Source organism: Zalophus californianus, chromosome 11 (assembly GCF_009762305.2).
Source record: "Zalophus californianus isolate mZalCal1 chromosome 11, mZalCal1.pri.v2, whole genome shotgun sequence".
NCBI classification, from domain to species: Eukaryota; Metazoa; Chordata; class Mammalia; order Carnivora; family Otariidae; genus Zalophus; species Zalophus californianus.
The window spans coordinates 87,449,217-87,472,941 of NC_045605.1; the positions used below are offsets into that span (position 1 = coordinate 87,449,217).

General features: G+C 43.1%; 1 protein-coding gene across 13 annotated transcripts in view; it reads left to right on the forward strand.

Moving 5' to 3' along the window:
* CD44 (CD44 molecule (Indian blood group)) overlaps nt 1-21,512 on the forward strand; it is an 86,313-nt gene extending 64,801 nt beyond the window's left edge. For 8 of the 13 annotated variants that reach the window (XM_027578360.2, XM_027578349.2, XM_027578352.2 and 5 more), the window contains 7 exons: nt 660-761; nt 2,531-2,620; nt 3,495-3,701; nt 6,376-6,441; nt 10,149-10,223; nt 12,743-12,821; nt 18,363-21,512. In XM_027578360.2, the coding sequence (XP_027434161.1) occupies nt 660-761; nt 2,531-2,620; nt 3,495-3,701; nt 6,376-6,441; nt 10,149-10,223; nt 12,743-12,821; nt 18,363-18,567 (824 nt within the window). In that variant the 3' untranslated portion in view covers nt 18,568-21,512. The remainder of the gene's footprint in view (nt 1-659; nt 762-2,530; nt 2,621-3,494; nt 3,702-6,375; nt 6,442-10,148; nt 10,224-12,742; nt 12,822-18,362) is intronic. The other 5 variants (XM_027578359.2, XM_027578356.2, XM_027578350.2 and 2 more) reach the window with 4 other exon arrangements.
* Nucleotides 21,513-23,725: the final 2,213 nt, after the last annotated feature.

Sequence of the window (23,725 nt, forward strand, 5' to 3'; positions counted from 1 at the left end):
TCAGCATTGGACATGGTAATTCCAGAGACACCTCATACTTATGTTTATGGGGAGAATGATTCGCTGACCTCTACTGCTTATTTCTTGCCCCCGAATACTTTCCGTGACTTCCATGTAGGTAGTACTGGATGATAATTTTATGTGTTATATGCACGTTCACTTTGGGAAGCAGAAAGGACCAAAAGAGAGAAGAGGGTTGTAAAAAAAAAAAAAAAAAAAATCTTTTGCCAAGTGAGGGAGATGAGAACAAATGGTGTCCGAACCAGTACATTTTGTCTTTTCTCCATGATCCAGAACACATGTGTCTATAAGGGAAGCAAGCTGTATGGCATGGGACAAGTCACACGCGGGCTGTGTTTCTGTCTTTTTGCAAGGCTTGAGAGGCATGTCATGTGCTCATTTAGTGTTCTTGGAGACTCAGCAAAAATAAACAAAAATTGCACCTTTCATACACTTAGCCTTTAAATGAAAGCCAGTTACTTCTTGTGATACTTTTTGAAGAAGTCATAATTTGTTCCAGTTCTGGAGACATAATCAGTATGTACTTTTTTTCCCTCTAGTCCAGGTTTGCATATGAAAATAGTTTGTCTAGAGACCATAAACCACCCTCAGGGAGTGGCTTAGTAAGTCAAGCATTAACACCAGTTTGATTCCTTCAGATATGGACTCCAGCCATAGTACAACACGTCAGCCTTCTGCAGATCCAAACACACATTTGGTGGAAGACCTGGACAAGACAGGACCTTTTTCAGTGACAACTCGTAAGGATAGAACAGCCCCTCGGCTGGCCTGTAGTCCCGCTTTAGCTCCTGCTCACCCTGGCCCGGATGCAGAGCTTGGTGGTAGAATGGTGCGGTTAGGGCTACGTGGCTCAGCTCAGCCCGGAGTATGAAAGCATCTTCATTGTCTATATTTTCTTGGTGGGTTCTTTAAATCTGATTTTGCCTTCATTCTTGGTGATTTCCAGATGCAAGGACTTTATGTTAAGGAAACTAAAAGGGTTGTGGGATTCTGCCCAACCTGATTTTCCTTCCCAAAATAGTTATGTGAGTGAAACCCAAGACCACGGCTAAGACAGTGTTTTCTCTCTGTTTTAACCATCTCCTTTTGGTTCCCATCTTTCCTCCACTCAAGGCAGGAGAGGAGTAGGGTTGCTTTCATGGTTGTGAAAAGACATTTTGGGTCCAGATAATCATAGAGAATGGGGAAATTACAGCAGCCCACAGAAGAGGGGCAAGACGTACTGTTGACCATTCACAAAGGTGCCGGGGCCTGGGAACAAAAGAAGAACATTTGCCAATATCTCTTCCGATTACTAAACATCTGAGAGAATCAATGCTAAATTGCCACTGTATGGACAGGGCTATCCCAGAGATCAGACTGAAGTCATCTGCAATTTCTTCACAGAATATGAAAGAAATCCAGAATTAAGAGGGCTTCATTTCACTGCTTGCTACATATACTGGGCAGAGTCCTTCATGTGAACCCTTCTAGGCAGAGGAAAAATCAGCAAGCATGTATTGATCACCAAGAATGTATGTAGCACAGTGTTACGCATCAAAGGAGATAGAGAGAAGCCTAAGACGGTCCCCTCCAAGGGACGGTCTTGTGTTTCCACTTAATGTCCCTGCTGACTTTTATTCTGACACTGGGACTGGGATTTGGTGAATGTCTTTCTCCTGGTTGTCATGTTTACTTGGTGGTGGACAGGGCTCACTGATGTGCTTTATGGAATGCTTGCACCTGTAACTCAGAGGTCGGTACCTTTCTTAGAAGAACACAGAAGAAATCAAATCAAAACAGTCAAAGTGATTTCAGATATGGGCAGTGGTTCAACCTCAAATTGGTATATGTCAGTGAGGGCCTTGTGTTTGCCCAGGCAAGCGTTTCCTGACGTTTCGGTGCAGTGATGAGAATCCTCATTCACAGACAAGATCAAAAACCTAATAATAGAGTGAAATGGTAACTTTAATTTAATATTCTTTAGAAGGGACTTAAGATTTCTTTGTGCAAATTTGATCTGAGTTACTTGAGCAGGTTGTTCTAGATTCTAGATCTTCTTCCTCTTTCGTCGTGAGAATTGTGCTACCTGCTACCCTGGTGTTCATTTCCCTACAGTCCCACTTCTCGACCCACAGCTGGGTGCTCTTGATCGTGTATAGGAGCACCAGAATTCAACCATTCCTTTTTCCCTGTCTCTGTGTTCCCCAGTTTTCCTAAGTGACAAGAAGCGGTGCTACAATTGGGCCAGGATGATCCAGGGTGGACAAAAGTTTTGGTTCAGGCTTCACCTTGGCACTTTACCTTTGTTGATTGTACTGAAAAAGAGGTTCTTAGGAGCCAATTAGGGACAAAACAGAATTCTGTTGTACCTTTCTATCGATCAGAGGAGAATGGTAGACCCAAACTTCGGTCTTCTAGGCACCTACCTGTCTGACACTACCAGAGCTAGATCCTTCCTGTCAGCAGATAACAGAGGATTTGTTTCATGGCTCCAAATTAACGCTGGATTCCTCCCTCATTGAAACAGAGCAGAGTCATACTCAGAGCTTCTCTACATCACATGGAGGCTTGGAAGAAGATAAACACCATCCAATGACTTCTACTCCAACATCTAGCAGTAAGGACTGTAAAGCCCAGCTGGCTTCAGCTCTTGATAAAGATCCATGAATCATGGATGTTTGTACCGTGTCTTTGGTGGAGGTACATCACTTGGCTGCTATTATGCTGTTATTTCTGATCAGAAGGTGCGGCTGGTGATGGTTCTTGGATTTTTCTGCTTTGTAGGCCTCTTAGAAGCTGTTGTACATTAAGTGCAAACTGTATTTCTTAATCTTAAAGGTCAGCTTTCTTAAACTCTAAAGTTAGTGGCATGGTTTTAAAATCGCTTACATATGATTTATAATTGGTGTAAAGGTCTGAATTCTATCACTCTCTGTTTTCCTTTCATCAACATATTATTTTGCCATTCATCCTCTGGACATACATCCATAGTGCTGGTGACTAAGAAGCAGTGCCCCTATGGCAAAGGAAAAAGTAACAAAAGCCTCACGGCTTTGAAACCTGGCATTTACCGTTCCATTTGCAGGCAGCATAATTTTACTTTTCAGTTCAATGATGTGTTTTCTCCACTTCATCAAAGGCGGGTCCAATTGAGTAAGCGCTCAAGATTGTCTAGTACCTGAGTTGACTTCAAGGTCACAGTCATAGTGGCATAAACCTAACTTTAACAATCCAGGCAGATGTTGCGACAAATCCCTTTCTTGGGTATTGGGATCACCAGAATCTCTTCCACTGAATCATGTCCAGGTGGTGCCGATTGCAAAATATCACTTTGGTTCAGTAACAGTAGGAACGAACTGCACTGTCTTTTGCTCCATACTCATGAATAACAAGTGGAAAGCTTTTGCAGCACTGGCACGTTCCGAAGACAAGCACCCGATGGGTGGTGGCCTCACAACTGTGGGCTTACCACTGATCCCACCTCCACACAGATAGAACTGATGGCAGAGGTGGAAGAAGAGGTGTACATCTTCCTGAAGACTCAGCTACTTCAGTGGAAGGTTCTACTTCTCACTCACCAGCCACGGGGGAATACAGGACCCTCATCCCTGTCACCCCTGCTAACACGGGGTCCCCTGGAGTTACTGAAGTCAATATTGCTGGAGATTCCAACTCTAACGTTATTCATTTCTTTTCAGGTAACTTGGCCATTTGTTATCTGGTTGGATTTCTCTACAGAGAGAAACAACACCTAATTTCATACTATAGGGGGACATTTTCTGTGTGGGCTATGATTAGACCGATTTGTGATATGGGAATGGCCTTTATCCCAGGTCATCATTCTAGTGCGAATAAAGTTAGATTTATTTTAGATAAATAATGCTTTTATTTGCCAGTTTAGTCTCCGTTTATTTTTGTGGTTGTTAGGGTTGTTAGGGTTGTTAGGGTAGAATTTCTTTGTTCATAATCTTGTGGTATATTAATTTGAGCCATATGAAATCAATGCTTTTGTAGGTCAAAGTAGTCAAATATTAGCAACTTCATTTGATTCAACTCAGATATGCTACCTGTTTCGTAAGGTTTTACCCAACATGTGAATCATTTCCATGTGCTTATATCTTTGTTCTGAAATTATTTTCTTTACTGGTGGTGGATTGATTAATTTTACTTTCGGTGAAGGGCTCGTGGCTAAACCTACTTATGATTCACACCTCAAACTTTATGATTTAATCTACTAATAATGAATAGGCATGACTTCTCCTGTTGCAATGGCAAAGAGATGACTAAAGATGACTTATTCAATTAAGTTGGACACGGACCTAAAAGGAGAGCGAGACTTCTTTTCTCAAATAAGCAGTCTCCCCTACTTCTCCCTTTCTTTGTTCTTTCATTTGCATTAAGAAACTTACATTGAAGAAAAAAGAACTGGAAATACCTACTCTGGATAAGAAATGAGAATTGGAATCTCTCCTCCCCGTGCCAGTGATTCAAGTGTTTCTTGCCACTCAACCATTGAATTATATTAAAGATTTGTGATTTTAAATATATATGGATTTGTAGCAAGGTCTGCCTCTCCTCCCCTGCAAAAAGAATAAGTCTTATGAGAACCCAGTATATAAAACAGATGACATCTGTGATGCTCTAATTGATATGAGGACAGAAGACTCAGAATGCCAAGTGCTTGGATTCTTTCCTCTGGGCTGCTCACCCAGAGCTTCCAGAAAAGCAGTTTTTAAAAATACTAACTTTGGTGATATTGGCAAGACGAAGCTCCTCACACCCTTTGATTCATTATTCATCATGGTTCTGCCCTCAGTTATTAAACATCTTGAGTAGCATTGTCCATTTTCTTCCAAAGAAATGAATCTTAGAGCACTGCCTCTTTTCTCTTGGCAGAATAAGGACTGTGGTGCAATCAAATGAATTTAAATTTTAAATGGCAATTTTAAAAGTAATAGTATTGTGGAAGGGTTACATAGCCCATTTGTTAGTAAATAAAATGCTTTCTACAAAATCGATACTCACAGATGCTGATTCCTTCTATAATTCCATGATCAAACAGATTTTCTGTGGTTCTTCATGGATTAAATGGTTAGTAAGTGATTCATCTGCCATCCTTGGTTTTCTTCCAAGCCACTCAGATAAAGCTTATTTCTTCCCATATGTTTTTCTCTGTCTTCATGCTTCATGTTAGGAACTAAAACATTCGCCATTGTGGTGGTGGTGACAATGGTGGTGGTGGTATTGGGGGTACTGGTGTTGGCATTTCAGCAAATGCTGTTTTCGAGTATTCTAACTAAGGAACCAAGCAATCTGTCTCCCCTGTACAATTACACAAGAGATGACAGGACGCCTACCTCCGCCTTCTCTAATCAAGGAAATGGTGATGATCAGATTACTATATTTTCCTTACAGGTCTTCATAATGGGTGACTGTAGCCATTTTATGAAACCATTATCCCTTTCTGTTGTTATTGTTGTCTGTCTTGTTGTTGTCTTGTTGTTTTGTTTTGTTTTTTTAAGATTCCAGCACATTGGAAAGTGTGTGGGGAAGAGGGAGAAGAGCAGGGGTTTCCACAGGCTGAATCTGAGATTTGACCTGTGGACCCAGATTTGAGCAGTTCATGAGCTTGTCTCAATCTAAAGCCCTTTGGTGATCGATATTTGGGAAGATGGGATTATTTTAACTCTTGGTGTTGAAAATACAGATTTGAATTTTGAAAAATGTTATTTTTTAAAATATATTCTAATAACCAGGTCCACATTTTTTACATGTTAACTCTCATCTTCTTATTCCTTTTTCACTTATCTTTAAGCTCTTTTTCTCCAAAGAAGCATTTGACCTTTCCTTTTGAATTTTTTACATAATTCAACACCAAGATCCTTTACTGCACACCAAAACCATTTTCTATTTCCTGCCCCAGAGAAATCTCTTTAAGTGGCTCCTGCTCTGAGTCAGAGAGTACACACACTCCCAGCGATCCCATTTGTGTAATTCAAAACATAAAGTCTTTATTTCAAAGACGCAGTATCAAGTTCCAACCTCAGATCTGCGAAGATCATCATAATATTTTTGTGAGAGTGTTATGTTCTTAGATTCCTACCAAAACCACACTTCCTGTGGTCATCCTGGACGGTCTTTGCTGTCCCAGTTTCCTTTATTGTGATTAAAGCCCTAACCTACTCACCAGTGGATCCAGCAATGAACAGTAATTAGTACCATGGAGCCATTCAAGGTTCCTTGCCATTGATTTTTTGGTGACCTTTAACACATTAAACACATTAAACTCAGGATGTCTGAAATTGCAAAAGTGAGGAAATGCAGATTGCAGTGGAACACCCAGTAATGAAGCTTTCTGATTACTCCTTACAGAAGACCAAGACTCATCAGTTCACCCCAGTGGAACGTCCCATACCACTCATGGATCAGAATCAGCTGGTGAGTTCGAGCTACTGTAGTCATTTACTGTTATCATCATTGAGCCTGCTGATGATTAATAAAGCATGAGTCAGTGTCTCAAGAAGAGTGGTTCTCAGACTTTCTTAGCATGTGTCACAATCTTGGAGAGTGCTTATTAAATCACACTGGTGGGCCCCATTCTTAAGGTTTCTGATGCGGTAGGTCTGAGGTGAAGCTTGAGCATATTTATTTCTAGTAAGTTCCCTGGTGATGCTGATGCTGCAGGGACGGGGACCACACTTTGAGAACTACCGTGTTGGAGAGAGAAGTCTTCCATGTGGAAGGATCAGGAAGAATTCAGGCAGGATCTCAAGTTAGCATTGTACTACACCAGCCTGATTAAGAACATGGGTCTTGGAGTAAGAATGGCCTGGGCTTGATCCCAGCTCCTCCATATACTAACTGAGGATGTTGCTTAAGGGATTTGAGACTCAGTTTCCTGATGATTAAAATTGGGATAATAATAATTGTTGCAGGGCATTGTTTTAAAGACTAAATGATGCAACAGGTGTAAAGGTGTAAAGCACATGGCACTGTAGCTAGCATTTACTGAGAATTCACTGTGTGCTTGTGGTGTTGTATTAAACACTTTCCCTGTAGTAGGGTAGACCAGATGAAGCTGCTATTTTTGTAGGTCAACAGTCGAATATCCACAATTCCATATGGTTCATCTAATATTACTTTATGTAATCATCCTACAAACCCTGTGACCTATGAAAGTATGGTTAGCATCCCTGTATTCCAGACAAGGACACTAAGACTCTGAAAGGGCGAGTACCTTGGCTGGGTTGACATGACTGGTAAGTTGAGTGGTAGAGCCAGCCAGGTTTCAAGCCCCGAGGTCTCATATTGCCTCTATAAGTATGTTCTGAAGAAAACACTCCGTAATGACCATAATTACTGCCAGGCATGTATTATTAAATGGATACATGTTTGCTGGGACTCAGATCACACCCCTGGAAACATTACTGCAGGCACCAAAGTCTGACATGAGGCAGGTTTACTTGTGACCAGTAACGCTGGAACCACTGAAAGGTCCTGCCAATACCGGTGGCCCTGATATCCTCAGTCCAGGTGACCCCATGAAAACCAGGGAATCCATCTGGACCATGGTCTTCCCCCCCATGCCCAAGTCAGTGCTGCAGTTGCCTCCAGGCCTAAAGAGTCACACACTTAAAGCAAATATGAAGACGGATATTTACATGGTGGCTCAGTAATAAGCTTTCATTGCAAGAGCACAGGATAGAGGGGTTCATTAGAAATGCTTCTAAAGTAAAGACAGAAGTCCCAAGCTCTTTAGATTCCTTGGATGGGACATTTAGCCTTTCCCAAACTCAGTTTCTTTTTTAGTAAAAGAAGGGGGTCAGGACACCGGCCTCTGTTACCTCCCAGAGTTTTGTGAAGAACGGGAGGGAGCTATCAGGAAAATGAAAAATTTGGGGAAATGATAGGGAGTTATTATTTCAACCATGTTCTCTAAAATTAAGAGACCCTAGCTACTCCAAGTGTGGTCCTTGGACCAGCCACTGGGACATCTCCTAGGAGCTGGCTGGAAATGCAGAATCCCCAGCCATCCCAGACCTACTGAATCAAGTTCTGCATTTTAACTAGACTTCCCCCCACACTGGGTGTTTTGTATGTGCACTGAAGTTTGAGAAGCTCTGTCCTAGACTGTTTTTCTCACAGTCAAGGCCAGTTGAATTATCTCTGTGCACACGTCTCAGGTTGGATCTCATCTCCAAATTACAGTGTCAAGTGTCCGTCTTTGCAAAGCTTGCTTTCCCAGCCAGCCCTACCCGGCTGGATTTGCAGACCTCTGGAGTGCAAGGTGAGGCCTGCTGTATCTCGTCCATCTTCTCTGGCTTTTGCTTGAAGTGAGAATCAGGTGGGCGGGAGCGGTCTCTTTTGTTTGACTCCTGTGCAGGTGTGTATTGTTCAAGTGGGAGGTTTCATCTTGTTGTACACACACCCAGATCTTTCCTTGCTGGGAGCGCTTTTTTTGAAAACCAAAATAAAGAGATTATGATCCATTAGTGGCCTCCTTTTCAAATATCAAAGGCTTCTATGAGTCAGAGAAAGACCAGGGAGAGTGCCTCTACTGCTTAGATGGCTTTCAAGCCTGAAGATCTCCAGTGTAGATGGCCAGCATCCCATGACCCATGCAGGTGAAGACGTGCCAATGACCAAGGACCCCGGGGGGCAGCTAGGAAAAGCACCTTGGACTCCCAAGATTTACAAAGTACAAGGCCACTGTCAAAGTGGCATAAGATGTGTTGAATGGCCCGAGGTCTGGTAAGAATTTGTTTTGTTCCATTTCAAGTTTAACGAAAACATCAGATTGCATTAACAGGAGTCAGCCTATCCAAAACAACCATCATCATCAAAATTGCACTGTCCACTGTCTAAAGTTTGACTCTCCGCTGACATCTTCCTTTAATTCAACCCTGGCCATCTTCATCCATTGCTTAGCCAGACAGACTACCCTGATTTGCTTTTTCTTCCCTTGGTAGACTTCAGAATTTTGCAGTGGGTTCCCCATGGGTAGGAGGGAACAAGTTCATTTTTGTGGGATATTTTCAAATTTTGTTTTGAAACAGAGGAGGAAGCATAAAAAACACAAGCAAAAGATGAAGCTTTAACTTAGGTGAGTCTCTTCACGAGATGTCTTAGAAGTTTCTTTTAAAACACGATGCCCCCTTCATTTTGATGAGTCTCCCATGCGGCGTTATGGAGTCTTTTTTATTTTATTATGTTCACTTAGCCAACAGATAGTACATCATTAGTTTTTGACATAGTGTTCAAACGATCAGATTTGTGGATTCTTAGTCTTGTTACGTCTCCTTCCAGTTTGAGATGCTTTGCTTGTTTCCTTATTTTGTTTTGTAGTGGTAGAAAATATTCATTCTTCTGAAAACAAGGCATGTTTCAATAACATATTAGCAGGGACTCCAATAGGGTGATTTTCTCTGGACAGAAAGGACCATTGCCCCCCTAAACCCTTATTTTTTAATGTTTATTTTTGTGTCTGTGAAGACACTGGATGCGATTGTTAGATTTGCTTTGGACTTTCCAGAGCATTTGAATCCTCTAGGGATCTTGTTAAAATGAAGATTCTGACTCAGTAGGTTTGCGGTGAGGCCTGAGATTCTGTATTCCTAGCAGGCTCCCCCGTGATGCTGATGCTGCTGATCCAGGGACCACACTTTGGGTAGCAAGGTCTTAAATCAGAAACGGTACAGAGCAACTACACACAATTCCCATTCTTGTGCACTTCTTTAAACTTCTGTAAAATTATGGTGAAGTGGATTTTATTCTTATCCCCATTTTCTGGATGAGAAAACTGAGACCTGGAGAGGGTAGCTTGACTCAGCAGACGTCACTAGCAAGAGGCGGAGGGGGGCTGCCTGGCTCTGGAGCCCAAGGTCTTAAACACTGCACAGTACGACTGGTGAGAATTCTCATGTTCTTGATGAACAATGACATTTCCAGATGTTGGCCTTAATCAAACCAACTTTTCTGGGGAGATATCTTTCGTGTAACACTTTATAAACGTCTGTGGCTTGAATCTATAAATAGCTTCTCAGTGATGCAGAGCATAGAGAGGTTGGCCCTGCGTGCTGCTCTGTAAGGAACTGGTCGTTAGGCATTCCAAACTTTGGTTGAGAGATATTGTTTTTTTCCCTTAGGCCACTCAAGTGGGAGTCAAGAAGGTGGGGCAAACACGACCTCGGAATTTCCTATGCGGAAACCTCAAATTCCAGGTAAGTTTCAAGCTGTGCAGCCAAAAAAAAAAAAAAAAAAGATACTAAAAAAGCACATTCTTTGCAAGCTAAAGGGTGAGTGAGAGCACTTGGTAGGAAAGAATGGAACTTTTTTTTTTCTGGGTCCCATACATTGAATGTCTATCCCTGGCCTGCCCCCAAGAATTGGCATGTTAGGTTCTAAAGCGTCCTTCCCAGATGAGTGATCCGTCACCCAGGGGACTCTGTCCCATACCCATGTCCTTCCTATCCTGGTCCAGTTTCTTTTCTGTCGGGGTTGGGGCATGTAAGTTTCTTCTCACACTGCGGACAGTGAGGAGATATAAGGGCCTTTGCGGGGGGAGTAAAAACATTCTTCTGGTCCCCAAACAACTGTTTCTCAAGGGACAGTCTTTCCTGATCCAGACAGAAGAAAAGTGTCCGAATGAGTCACATCGTGTGGTAGGAGGGCTGGGACACCTGGCTCTCCTGAGCATCAAGATTTAAGGCACTTGAGGCAAATTCTTTATTTGACTTGGGCTCAAAATGGAGCATTTCAAGGGGGGAGATTACAAAGAAGAAAGGGTTTTCCCAGGGTTGTAAATTCTCTTTTTAACTTTCCCCTCTTCAGAGGCCTTGGAGCTGAGCCTCCCTCGGGAAAAGGGAAGAATGTAGGGTGCACCTCGCCCCCTTGCCTCAGCTTGCCTGAGCACAGCTGGGTTAGGAGCAAGTGGAGAGAGGGAGTGGGCTGCCAGGGAAGGGGGGCGGCGCAGAGATGCAATATGCAACATTCTTCCGGCTCTAGTGAGAGTGAACAGGAGAGACCAGAGAAAAGAACAGAAATGGGACCACCTGTTGGCTTCCCCACCTCCTGACTCCACCTCCCTCCCCACACTCACCTAACTAGGTGGAGGCCAGGCAGAGGCGGTCCTGAGCAGGAAGTGGGAGGAAATCCAAGACTCCCAAGGGGGAATGGTCAATCGATGACTTCCTATCCTTCTTCATTCTTGAGCTCTAGCTCGTGGCACAGATACACAACCCACATGGCAAGAGAATGGATTCAAGTTGGCAAATCATATTTTTATCCTATTAAAGCTTGATTGTAAAACCTGTATATAACATCTTATTCATAAGTGATACATGATAATTGGAGACATTTGAGAAAATACAAACCGAAGGACAAAAATGTAAATCATTTATTAGCTACCCCACCATCTGGAAATGGCATGGTTACCATTTTCATAGATGTCTTTCCCATCATTTTAAAATGTAATTTATATACAAAAATGTAATTGCAGCATGCATGCTGTTTAGTTAACCACCATCACTCTCAACTGGTTGCCACAGCTTTCCAATGTCAGTAAATATTCTTCTCCTGTTTTCACCATGCAGAATGCAGTGGGTATGCCCTAATTTATGTAACTGATCCCTTACTCTTATATTAGATTGTTTCCAACTTTTACTATTAGAAATAGCACAGCAATGAACATCTTCGAAATGAATTCTGAGGTCCTCTAAATTCTCAGAAGGGGGAATCAAAAGCTGAATCAAAAGCATGCACATTTTGAAGGATAATTAAACTGGTTTTTTGTTTTTTTGTTTTTGTTTTTTTTGTTTTTTTTGTTTTTTTTAAGATTTTTTATTTATTTATTCGAGAGAGAGAGAATGAGAGATAGAGAGCATGAGAGGGGGGAGGGTCGGAGGGAGAAGCAGACTCCCTGCTGAGCAGGGAGCCCGATGTGGGACTCGATCCCGGGACTCCAGGATCATGACCTGAGCCGAAGGCAGTCGCTTAACCAACTGAGCCACCCAGGCGCCCTTTGTTTTTGTTTTTTTAAGATTTTATTTATTTGACAGAGAGAGACACAGCAAGAGAGGGAACACAAGCAGGGGGAGTGGGAGAGGGAGAAGCAGGCTTCCCACTGAGCAGGGAGCCTGATGCGGGGTTCGATCCCAGGACCCTGGGATCATGACCTGAGCTGAAGGCAGACGCTTAACGACTGAGCCACCCAGGCACCCCTTGAAGGATAAGTTTTGCCAAATGACCCCCCCCCCCGGCCTGGGCCCCGGTTGAATGTGCAGAAGTGCAGCCCTCCACAGGGGTGTCCTTTTCCCACCCACTAATGCATGGCCCCCATTTGTGTTTCTTAATAAAATGTAAGGTGGATGCTCTTATATAGGAGAGGAATGTTCCTTTCAAGGGAAACATAAATTTCCTTTAGTCTCCTTAATAATACTGCGCCAAAGGCATTTACAAGTTTCTACAGGTCATTCTACGCTTTTTTGGAGACATGCTTCTCCTGGAGGAACTTGAAAATTCTGACTGGTGATAAGAGTTTAAAATAAGAGGCCTGTTGGGCAGACGCCTATAGCAGAGTTGTTCTGGTATTATCGGCCAGTTGGCAGGGCCATTTGGCTGGACTTATCCATGATGCTGAGTATAGTTCTTGTTTGGACCAGGTCAATTTATAAAGTGCATTTTTGTTTTTACAACGTGTGTTTCCCAAGCTCACGGGTGTCTTTTGGTTCACTCTCACCAGAATGGCTCATCATCTTGGCCTCCCTCCTGGCCTTGGCTTTGATTCTTGCCGTTTGCATTGCTGTCAATAGTCGAAGAAGGTAAGAGGATGCACCTCGGGGCCTTTGCTTTGAAAGGACATCACTTAAATGTGGGCTTCATGAACTTTCAGAGTGTAGCCCCTGGAACCAGCAGCCTCGACATGCTGGGAACTTGTTAAAAATGCAGAATCTCAGGCCCTACCCAGATCTCTTATATCAGAGTCTGTGTTTTGACAAGATTCCCGGGGACTCGTGTGCGTAGTACAGCTAAAGAATCCCTGCTCTGGCACATTCTTTAGATAAAAGAGACACTGGGATTATTTGGACCATCACTTTTAGGTAGTGTTGAATCTTTCGAGGTTCTTAAATTTGTCAGGGTTAAACCCATGGAGATGCTATCTGATGAAAGTTACAAAATATTTCACCCAGAAGGCATAAAATTATGTACTCATTCATTGACTGATCAAATAGTATTTAGTAAGTGCACTCACAATGCACAAAAACACTGTATAAAAATCTAGGAATTGGTCATCCCCTTTAGCCTGTCGTGGCCTATGGAACCTTCTAGAACCCTTACCTAAAGTAGGCCTTGGGTTTCTCTGGGAGTTTTTTGTAATGATACTATTTTGTATTTTCTGGAAACTGTAGTTGAAAGGATTCAGGTTATTGCTTAGGAAGAGCTCCCCGACAGTAAGGCCTATGAAATGATGAAGAATTTTCCTTGCAAAAGTCTGAATAAAGACAAACAGCGTATGGGCTGTTTTCATATCCTCAGGGGTCCCTCTCTCTCCTCACCTCAACCAAGGCCTGCCACGTCGGAAGTTATTTAAATAGTACATGTACCTGCCTGATCTGTGACCAGGCTCCAGACATAATATACCACCTAAGTGAAAGGAAGGAAAAACCTCATTCTAGCAACATGAATTTTGACAGGGCACTCCAAAGTGTGAGTCTAAATTTCCTGTTCAAGATGCTCTAAAGGTGCACTGTTTTCCTCTGAGCCCATGCAGAGGAACACTCCACCGTTTATAAATGTCCCTGGAGCTTGCTTCCAACAAGATAAAAGAATCGTATTTCCAAGGAGGGCTCCCTTTATTGTATCACTAGATCATCTAACAGGCCAGATGAGGCCCCTCGGTTGGGGAGAGGACCCAGAGAACACGCTAGAATCTTTCTTGTTGGCTTCTGGAAAGCAACGGCTAATTCTATGGCCACGTGCAGTGCATATGCAGTATCTCTGGTTATCTGAGGAAACTAGATAATATCACTTTACGCTGGTACAAGTTAATAAAAGTGCCATATTAAAGCCAAATAGGTGTTGTTACCTGTACCTTTGAGAGAATAAAAAAAAAAAAAAACTACTCATGATAGCCAACTGTATAAGGAACAAAAACTAGGAAAAGGAATCAGAAAGACCTTCTAGGAGGTTCCTATGACTAAACGGAAAGAGATTTTGTTTGCCGAATTTAAATGACGTGACTTCGTCTTTATACTTTCCCTCAGCCTTCTTGTTTTCTCTTAGATTACTTTTGCTCAATTAAAGATGAATTTGCTATTGTTGGAAATGAGTCCTTTTGTTCCCGGGCCTAGCCTGCACCCCTTCTGCTCACATATACAGTCCATAAGCCTTGCACACGTCGCCATAGAAACGTTGGCCCCGGATGCTGGCCGTGGGGCCGATTCCTCTGAGAAGCCTCTTAGCGGTCCCCCAGAGCAGCTGGAGTCTGCACCGCGGGGCTGGTTAGCTCACACGGCGCTCCCCAGCCTGTCAGCCGAAGAAAGGGGCCCCTCGTCCCAAGACCAGCTGTCACCCTAGCAACAGGCAAACAGGGACACGCGGGATCCGGCACAGCGAGTATCTCACCGGGAAAGTAGCTGCTTGGACGCCGTAAATTACTATGTCCTGATCTGATAATCTAAAACAGATTTGCCACGCAGCTAACGGGGGTGGTTAACGGCTCCACGGGCCCCTTAATGTGCCCTGCGTTTCTAAAGCCGCAAGCCCATTTCCAATCCTCTTAAAGGGCTGGGGCCTTTTTGCTTTGAACATTACATTTTAGAGAGATCCAGAATCCTATTTGCATCAAAGAAAGTTTGGTGGAAAATAAGGACCCATGGCAGGCTTCCGTTCCTCCAGCAAACATCTTTTGAGTGGCAAGGAAGAAAAGATTAAACATGGAAAGGGTGCCATCCCAGCCCAGGAGAACCTTGAGGTTTAGCAGCAACATTGACTTGCTGGATTTGAGTCAGATGATCTTTATTGAGAACATACTCTGTGCCAGGCACTGGTGTATGAACTTTGGTTAAAAGACGAAAGGGAAAAGCAGTCACTGAAGTTGACGTGCAAGGCTTGACCATGGGCTTCCAGGACAAAGTGACCCATGCGTCATGCATCATAAAGATGCCGATGGAGCGGTCCTATTATTTCTTTAGCTTTTCCCATCCCCGTCATGCCGCATTGTCATCTTATCTTGCTGTTTGTAACCAGAGTCCTTGAATTTCAGCTTTCCAGTGGAAATCCTACTTCATTCCATTTCCTTAAGAGCAGACAATTGTCTTAGGAGTCAGTTGGGTGGGTAGGTATTGGATGAGGCCCAAGAGGGGCTAGGTGCCCTTCCCCTAAAGAATTGATCTGATTTGTATGAAGAGGAGGAAAAAAAATGTGAGGACCTTATGAGAGAAGGTTTCCCAAAGCTGGAATGATTCAAGGATGTCACTCTACTGGCTATGCAGAAAAGGCCTTCACCAGCTGTCAGTCTCATGGGAATAATCTTCTTCCTACATCACGTGGTCACTGCTCAGCTGATTGATGGCCTGAGATTTAAGGAGAAAGGAGGTGAAGACGGGATGCAGTTTGCTGGAGATCTCTGACCTTTGGAGTCAGAAAGTCTCAGTTGCAGATACTCTGTTTATTGCCATAACTAGTCGTGTAGCCTCAGATGATACCCTTGACTTCTTGGACTGTCTCTGGTTTTACATAATGAAGAGGTTGGCTGGGCGACCTCTGAAGTCCCCTTGCTCTCGTGTTCTCTCGTGTTCTGAAAGTTTTGTAACTAAAAAGAATGAAAAAAAATTAGAACTTGTCTTTTAAAAGTACTTATTAAGGCTTCTGAGTTGGTGATCACGGGGAGGTTCGGGGAGATTGGTGCTCTCACAGAGGCAGGGGATCTCCACACCCTTTCCTCGGCCCTTGCCCTGTGCATCTCTTCCATTGGGCTGTTCCTGGGTTATGTCTTTTTGTAATAAACCGGTGATGTAGTATGTAAAAAAAAAAGTACTTATTAATGCCTGGAGCAACAAATATTGGACTTGTTGTTTATGAGAATCATCCTGTCCTCCTGAAGAAACTCAGATAGCAGAGACACAGAAATCCAAAGGGAAATGGGGCCAAGACAAACCCAAGCACCATACTTCTGAGCCCTACGGATTCAACGTTATCCACTTTTTAAATCCGCTTTTTTTAGAATAAATAACATGAGTCCCTAGCCCCCACCCATGCACCAACATTTTTTATGATTATTGATCACTTTCCTACAGTGTGTCATTCGACTTCTAAGCCATCCATTAGATCGGCAAATGGGAATTGCTTTAATAAGACTCCTCCCCTCCAAAGAACACCTGAGATACCCATTTGAGAATTTGAAAAAATACAAGCAGACTTCCACCTTCAGCCTTCTGGGCCATCTTCATAGTAAATATAATGACTAGGTGGAAGCAGCCAGAAGACAGGCAAATCCCAAACTCATATGGCTCTGGTTCTATGAACAACTAGAGCCAGTGTTTCTCGAACATTTACTGTGTTCTGGATTGTGTCCTAGGTGCTTTTCCAAGGCCTTGGCTGCCCCATCCCATTGAGTAAGAGCAACAAATAATAACAATAATAGACTCATGTGTCAGTGCTGGGCTGTGTTCCAAGGGCTTTCCACAATCCTGTGGGATTGGTACTCTTACTGGCTTGATTTTATGGATAAGAAACCTGAGAGTCGGAGAGGTTAAATGAGTTGCCCCATGCCACACAGCAATAAGTTCTCAAAACCAAGCCTTCGCAGCCCCTACCCTTGTCTATGTGGACTGCGCCCATTGTCCCAGCCCCACAGACTTGCTCCAAAGTTCAAGCAACCTTCCCTCCGCCCCTCCTCAAGCATCATGCCAGAGGAGACAGGACCTACCTCCTGTTGAGGAGGTATAATTTCTGTTTCCCCAAATAAGAGATTAAAGTTTATGGCCTTGGCAATTCTAGAGGGAATGGCCCATAATCATGAATAATAGAGGCTTTGTCTCTACAACTCCAAATACCCAGCGGCAAAGTGCACAATTCCGACTTCACACTGTTTCCAAATCTCCAGATGGTTGGCAGCATGAATAGAGCTGGGCAGAGCCCAGGCTTCTGGTCATAAAGGCATAGATTTGAATATTGTCTCTGTCTGTCTTACTAGCTATGTGACCTCAAGCTAGTTATTAAACGTCCCCGGACCCCAGTTTCCACTGCTGTATAACTAGAATAACAGCTGCATCGCAGGGTTGTTGTGCAGATTTCATGAAATTATACGTAAAGTGCCTGGCATTCAGGAGGTGTCCAATAAATGCTAGCCCATTTCCCCTCTTCCCCCGCCCCCTTTGTTGCCATGAGGCTCTGCAGCTTTGCTTCCGTTAAGCAATCTGACTTCTAGATGTGCGGCAGTAGGCTTGTGACCAGACAGAGAAAGCATTGCATCAGGCTGGGTAGGGAGAGGCAGGGACACCATCAAGGTCATGCTCTTCCATAGAAGACCTCCTGTGTTCGAATCTTGAGCAATGTTACTGAGAACCCTTGTGGTATCAGTGAATAGCTTTCCTTATGTAGTTAAGCCTCCTATGTCCAGAGTTATATGGAAGTTACCCAATGTTAACTAATGAAAATCAATACAGCCTTACACGTCTAGAATAATGTTTTATTTTTCTCCGACCATGCAATCAGAACCCTGATAAGGCCAACAAAGTATCCACTGGTGGAGGAAGTAATGGGACTTGGTTGATTACACAAATCAGAATGATTTATAGTCATCATGTTCACGGTTTATCTAAGTCTGCAGGAACTGCGAAAGTGCCTAAAAAAGGCAAACATTGCCATCTCGTAGGATGAGGAAGGAGAATTAGAACTTAGGAGTCAGACACCGAAGGGCTTGAATCCCAATTCTTTTATTACTCACTGAATAACTGGGGCAACGTACTGAATTTTCGGAGCGTAAGGCTCTCTTTACCTGCAATAGGGGGACAATGCTGGTCCTGGCATCCTGGAGTTGTGACCACGGATTCTCAAACTCGGCTGTGCATCAGAACCCCCTTGAGGGCTTATTAAACCACAGATATTAAACCCACTACTAGACTTCTCCGACTCGGTACATCTGGGGTCAGGCTGAGAATGTGCATTTCTAACAAGTTCATAGGTGATGCTTTTGCTGCTGGTTCAGGGACTCACTTTGGATGGTTAACCGTCAGTCAGATGAAACATGCTCAGTCAGACCATCCAAATCTGTCGTGGTGATGTTGACGGGGGTGACAACAATGATGATGATTTGAGTCATCAGAGCACCTTCTCATGTGCTTTTTTTAAATCATTAGGTGTGGGCAGAAGAAGAAGCTGGTGATCAACAATGGCAACGGAGCAGTGGGGGACCGGAAGCCAAGCGGAATCAACGGAGAGGCCAGCAAGTCTCAGGAGATGGTGCACTTGGTGAACAAGGAGCCCTCAGAGACTCCAGATCAGTATATGACAGCCGACGAGACGCGGAACCTGCAGAATGTGGACATGAAGATTGGGGTGTAACACCCACGCCGTGGTGACCTTGGAGAGAAACGGCAGTTGGAGACATAACCATGATAAGGAGCTGGGACACTTCACAGATGCAATGTGCTACTGATTGTTTCATTGGGGATCTTTTTTTAGTATAAAATTTTCTACTCCTTTTTGTTTTTTGCGTTTTATTTTTTAAAGTCAGGTCCAGTTTATAAAAACAGCATTGCTTTCTGAAATGAGGGCCCAAATGATAACCTGCAAGAATTTGACTGCTCCAGTTCCCACCTAGAAGCCTCCACCCCTGAGGGCATGCTCTGGATGGCTTCTAACAAAAGCCACAAATACATCTTCCTGATCCCCGACCTTCCCTCCACTCCTCCTCCCAGGCAACAGCAGCCAGCTAAGGACATCCCCCAGGGCTAAGAGGGATTGGTCCCTGGGAAGATATTTGAATGGGTCCACATCCCTCCCCTCCTCCTGCAGCCTAGTCCCTGGGCATTTCTTTCCAGTGGGGTAGGGGATCAGAATGTACTGGTTACACATCCCCTTCTACAGAGCCCCTGGAAATTTTTCACATGCTTCTGGGAAATACCCAAAAGGTGAAGCTATTTATCTGTAGGAAGCTATTTATCTGTGTTTTTGAAATATTAAACCCTGGAGGTCCTTTGATCAGTATGATTTTTTTTTTTTTTTTTTTTGGTTACTTTGTCAGAGGCATAAAGGGTTTAAGCTGATTCATAATAAACATCTGTACTTCTTCCACTTTAACCCTTTGTGCTGTGATCCTTCAGTTTTTTTCACCAGCAAGGTCTGGTTCCCAAAAACCCATCAGGAAGATGTGAGAAAGCCCTCCTTGAAAGTCTTCATCTCAGAGCCACTAAGCCCCCCATTCAGGCTCACTCAACCAAATCTCAAAGAGAATCAAGGAAGATAGTGCTGTGTTATCTCTGGGGCTCCAGAGCTTTCTTCTGTTCTAGCACCAGAGTTGTGAGGGGAGGAACCTCAGCTGCTTTTATGTGAGAATGGCCACCAGTTCTCTGCCCTGAAAGGCTGTGAAAAGTCACATTACATTGCATGACCTACCATTTGTGGCACCCCATTTCATAGACACTGACCCTGTGACGTGATGTCCAAAAACAATATGGAAGTACCTTTTGACCTCTTGTAATGAAAAGAGAAGCCAATGGAAATGAAAGAGAGCATAGACAGTAGCCAACTGATTGCCACAGGTTGGGGAAGGGGGAGGCAGCTGTGTAGATCCTGTCTGAATATTTTTATAACTGTATTTGTTTATACTTTAGCAAGCCAGCTGTCCCCGACATAGTTGCTACTCAGGGTATGTTAAGTGCCTGGGAAGTCCCTCAGAAGGTTACAGGGCTTCCCACCATTGGACTCTTAGCACCAAATAGGCAGGTTTATGACCAAATAAGAGAATAATGGCTTTATCCCTTGCTTGGCAAGTCCTTGGTCTTTAGTCATTGGTTCAGAAGTCCCATTGGTCCTGGAACTTCCAAAGATGCTTTGTAATAGAAGAAATTGAATCTATAAGCCAAGGACTCCTATTAAATGAGACTGCTCTCCTTATGCCCCCATAAAAAGTCATCTGTTGCCTAAACTGATAGGTTTAACTGGTGATGTTGCTAAGACCAGAGAGAGAGAGAGAGAGAGAGAGAAAGAAGACGAAGGAAGAGGAGGAAGAAGAGGAAAAGAAGGAGGAGGAGAAGAAAATAGGTCCCACATTAGTCAGGGCTGGGCTTATACCTGGGGCGATTATGAAGGGTCTATTTTTAAAACGGAGGCCCACTTTCTGCACTCATTTCCAACTTCTGTTCTCCCCTCTCCACCTTCATAACCTCCTCCCAATCATGATCTTTGAAAACTTCCTTCTCTTCTGTGAACTTCATTGGCCAGTTCCATACCCAGCTGTCTGGTTTTCCTTTTATTTTCAAGTGGAAAGAAAAGACATGGACATCTAGCCCCTCCGTTTCACAGTCACCATGTCCAAGTGCTCCCTGCTTTCCAAGAGCTTTCCTGGTCTGCTGCAGACACGCTCATTCCAGCTCTTTAGCCACTCCAGGATCCGGTTCAGGAGGGCTATGCCAGGTTCTATCTGTCCCGAGATTTTCTTCAGGGTCATGGATAGTCTTACAAGTCTCACAGCTAGGGATGGTTTTCCTTTTCTAGAGATTTCCAATAAATAGGCTGAGAGAGGTGATTGTTTTCTATTTTTAGAATTTAGTACCATCTTTCCTTTTATTACTGTTGTAGTCCCTCACTTGGATATGCCTCTGTGTTCTCAAATAAGAATGGGAGAGGTCCAGAGCTTCCAGCCCTTGGATGCAATACCCCTCCAATACTGCCCAGAGTTCATGGAATAGGATGTATTCTCTCCCATTTGAAACAATGGCATAGAGAGCTTAAGATGCAATTTTTCCTAAAATTTCCTAAATCTTTTGTGTCTCCTGAGGGCTGTCTTTAACTTAGCACTGGGTGAAAATAAAATGGGACAAGAGACTCCTTCATATCAATATTTTGTAGATTCTAGCCTGGCAGAATGGAATTCTCAAGCAGAACCTCTCAAAGTTTTATATTGAGATCATGAGGCCAAGAATTGATTTCATAGCCAATGTTCATTCAATACTGGTACAGCAGAGGAGTGGGAGAAAGGAATCTCTGACTTCTCTAGAAATGTCAAGTGTACTTAAGAATAAGAATAACGTGGTCCATTTACCTTTATGTATTGGTATGCCTTTCTATAAATCACTTATGTTGAGTTCTCAAAGAATAGCTCATTGTTCATGCATGTACAGTAACCATTGTTACTTTGATTTGTCACAGCACACCCTTCCTCTGATTTTTGTATATTTATTGATGGACCAGTAGTAATGAGGAAAGCATGATATGTATATTGCCCAGTTGAAAGCACTTATTGGAAAACACCAAAAGGCTACTATTAAAAGTCTAAAGGAAACAGACTCAGGAGTCTCTGAATTAAAGGGAATGGAAGTCTGGGAGGGGCCGAGCTGCGATGATCTGGAGGGCTGAGTAACTTAGAACCACAAGGTTAAAGTTTGTGAAGTGACTGAAACTTTACACTCATTTTTTCTAAAAAAAAAAAAAAAAAAAAAAAAAATCACATGGACTTCTACCACTTGAGGGTCTTCTTTGGGAGAAAGTTTAATTTTCTGTGGTAAGTGGTCCACATAGCTCAAACTAAGTAAGGTATCTTGAAGTGTTAGTTCTTTAAAAGCCGAGTACTACTCCCGGACTTCCAGGCAAAGAGAGAAGAGTGAACATACCTCACCTCCATTCTTTCATGCAGGCCTCTGAAAAGACAATAAAGAGATATTCCAAAAAGGTGTAAACCAGGGGGATCAAAGAGAACGGAAGAAGAGACAATAGGAACAAAAATTTGAAGCTGGAGAGTGACAGTTCATTGGTAACTGAGCAAATCTGGAGAAGCTGAATCTTAAGCCAGCAATGGGGAAGTTGAGACAGGTCAGTTGCATTTGTGAAGCAGAACCCCCACCAAAGGCTCAGAAATTGGTAGCATTAGCTACCTCTGGGATGTGCTGGAGAAGATGGGGCTAAAATTAGGAGGATGGCTTTGAAGTCTATTTAAGATGCCGTTAGAACCCCAGATCTCCCTCTTCACTCCAAGTAGCTGAGTGACTGTTCTTTCCCAATCCCAACCAATGGCCATTCTCTGAAGAGGGCAAAACAGAGAGTTTCTGAGGGGCAACAAGGCATATCCGGTTGGCATTAGAAATATCATACTGAGAAGTGAAAACATACATAAGGAAAGTTGAGACTCCCTTGCCTTCTCCCCCCAGCTTGGTTTCCAGAATGCCAGCAGCCAAGCATGTATCCGTCAGGCAGAAGTCCAGTCTTTCTGGGGAATCTGATAAGCCTGAGAGAAAACTCTGAAGATACATGAGCGTTCCCCCAAGGAAATGGCCCAGCAAAGCAAGCTGCAGTGAAGATCACATCTCAAGACCTGCCAGGCACACAGGGCTCTTAGCTTACATCAGAAGTAGAGATGATTCACAGAGAAGAAAACTTTTAAAAACATCATTAATAACCTCCTTAAGATAAGAGGAGATCATATATCAGTGAAACAAGAACACAATGCTAGCATTAAAAGGAACATTGAGGGAACGCCTACAAAAAAGGAACTCTTTAAAATTCAAACTCTAGGGGTGCCTGAGTGGCTCAGTCAGTGAAACGTCTATCTTCAGGGTCCTGGAATAGAGCCCTGAGTCAGGCTCCCTGCTCAGTGGGGAGTCTGCTTCTCCCTCTCCCTCTCTCCCTCCCTGCTCATGCTCCCTCTCTCAAATAAATAAAATCTTTAAAATAAATAAATAAAAAATAAAATTTAAACTCGAAAGCACAAAGCAAAAAATAAACTCAATAGAAGGTTTGGAAAATAATGTTGAAGAAATACCCCAGAAAAGAGAGAAAAAACAAAGCAAAGGAAACAGAGGAGAAAAGATAAAAGTAGGGAACCGTTCTAGGAAATCTAACATGCAGATAATAGGAGTTTCAGAAAGAGAAAATAGAAAATGAAAAGGAAGGATTCATTCAAGAATAAATCAAGAAGATCTCCCAGAATTGAAGAACACAAATATCTAGACTAAAAGGACCAAGTGAGTGCTTGGTACAATGGATGAAAACAGACTCAGACTAAAGCACATCATCTTAAAAATTTATCACAATTGAGGCAAAGAGATTATTCGATAAGCCTCTGGAGAGGGAAGATTGATTATACAGAGGATTAAGAATCAGAATAGAATCAGACTTCTCAACAGCCACATAGAATACCATGAAATGGTGCCCTCAAAATTCTGAGAGAAATATTTCCTAGCTAGAACTCGAATTTAGCTAAACCACAAATTAAGAGAAACGGTAGCATGAAGGTGTTTAAATACGCATTGTCTCCAAAACCATCCATCCATTTTCAGAAAACTCCCATAGGATGTACTCCATCAAAACAAGGAAGTTACCGAGAAAGAGGAAGGCATGGGACTGAGAGAGCAAAGTAAAGGGAATTCCTGCAATGATGACAAAGGGAGATCCCGGGACGACAGAAACACAGTGCTAGGGATCAATCTGTCCAAACTGAAGTACTGACAATAAAGGAATGGACCTCTAATTAAGAAGAAAATTACATTTTTGGTTCTAGCAATTA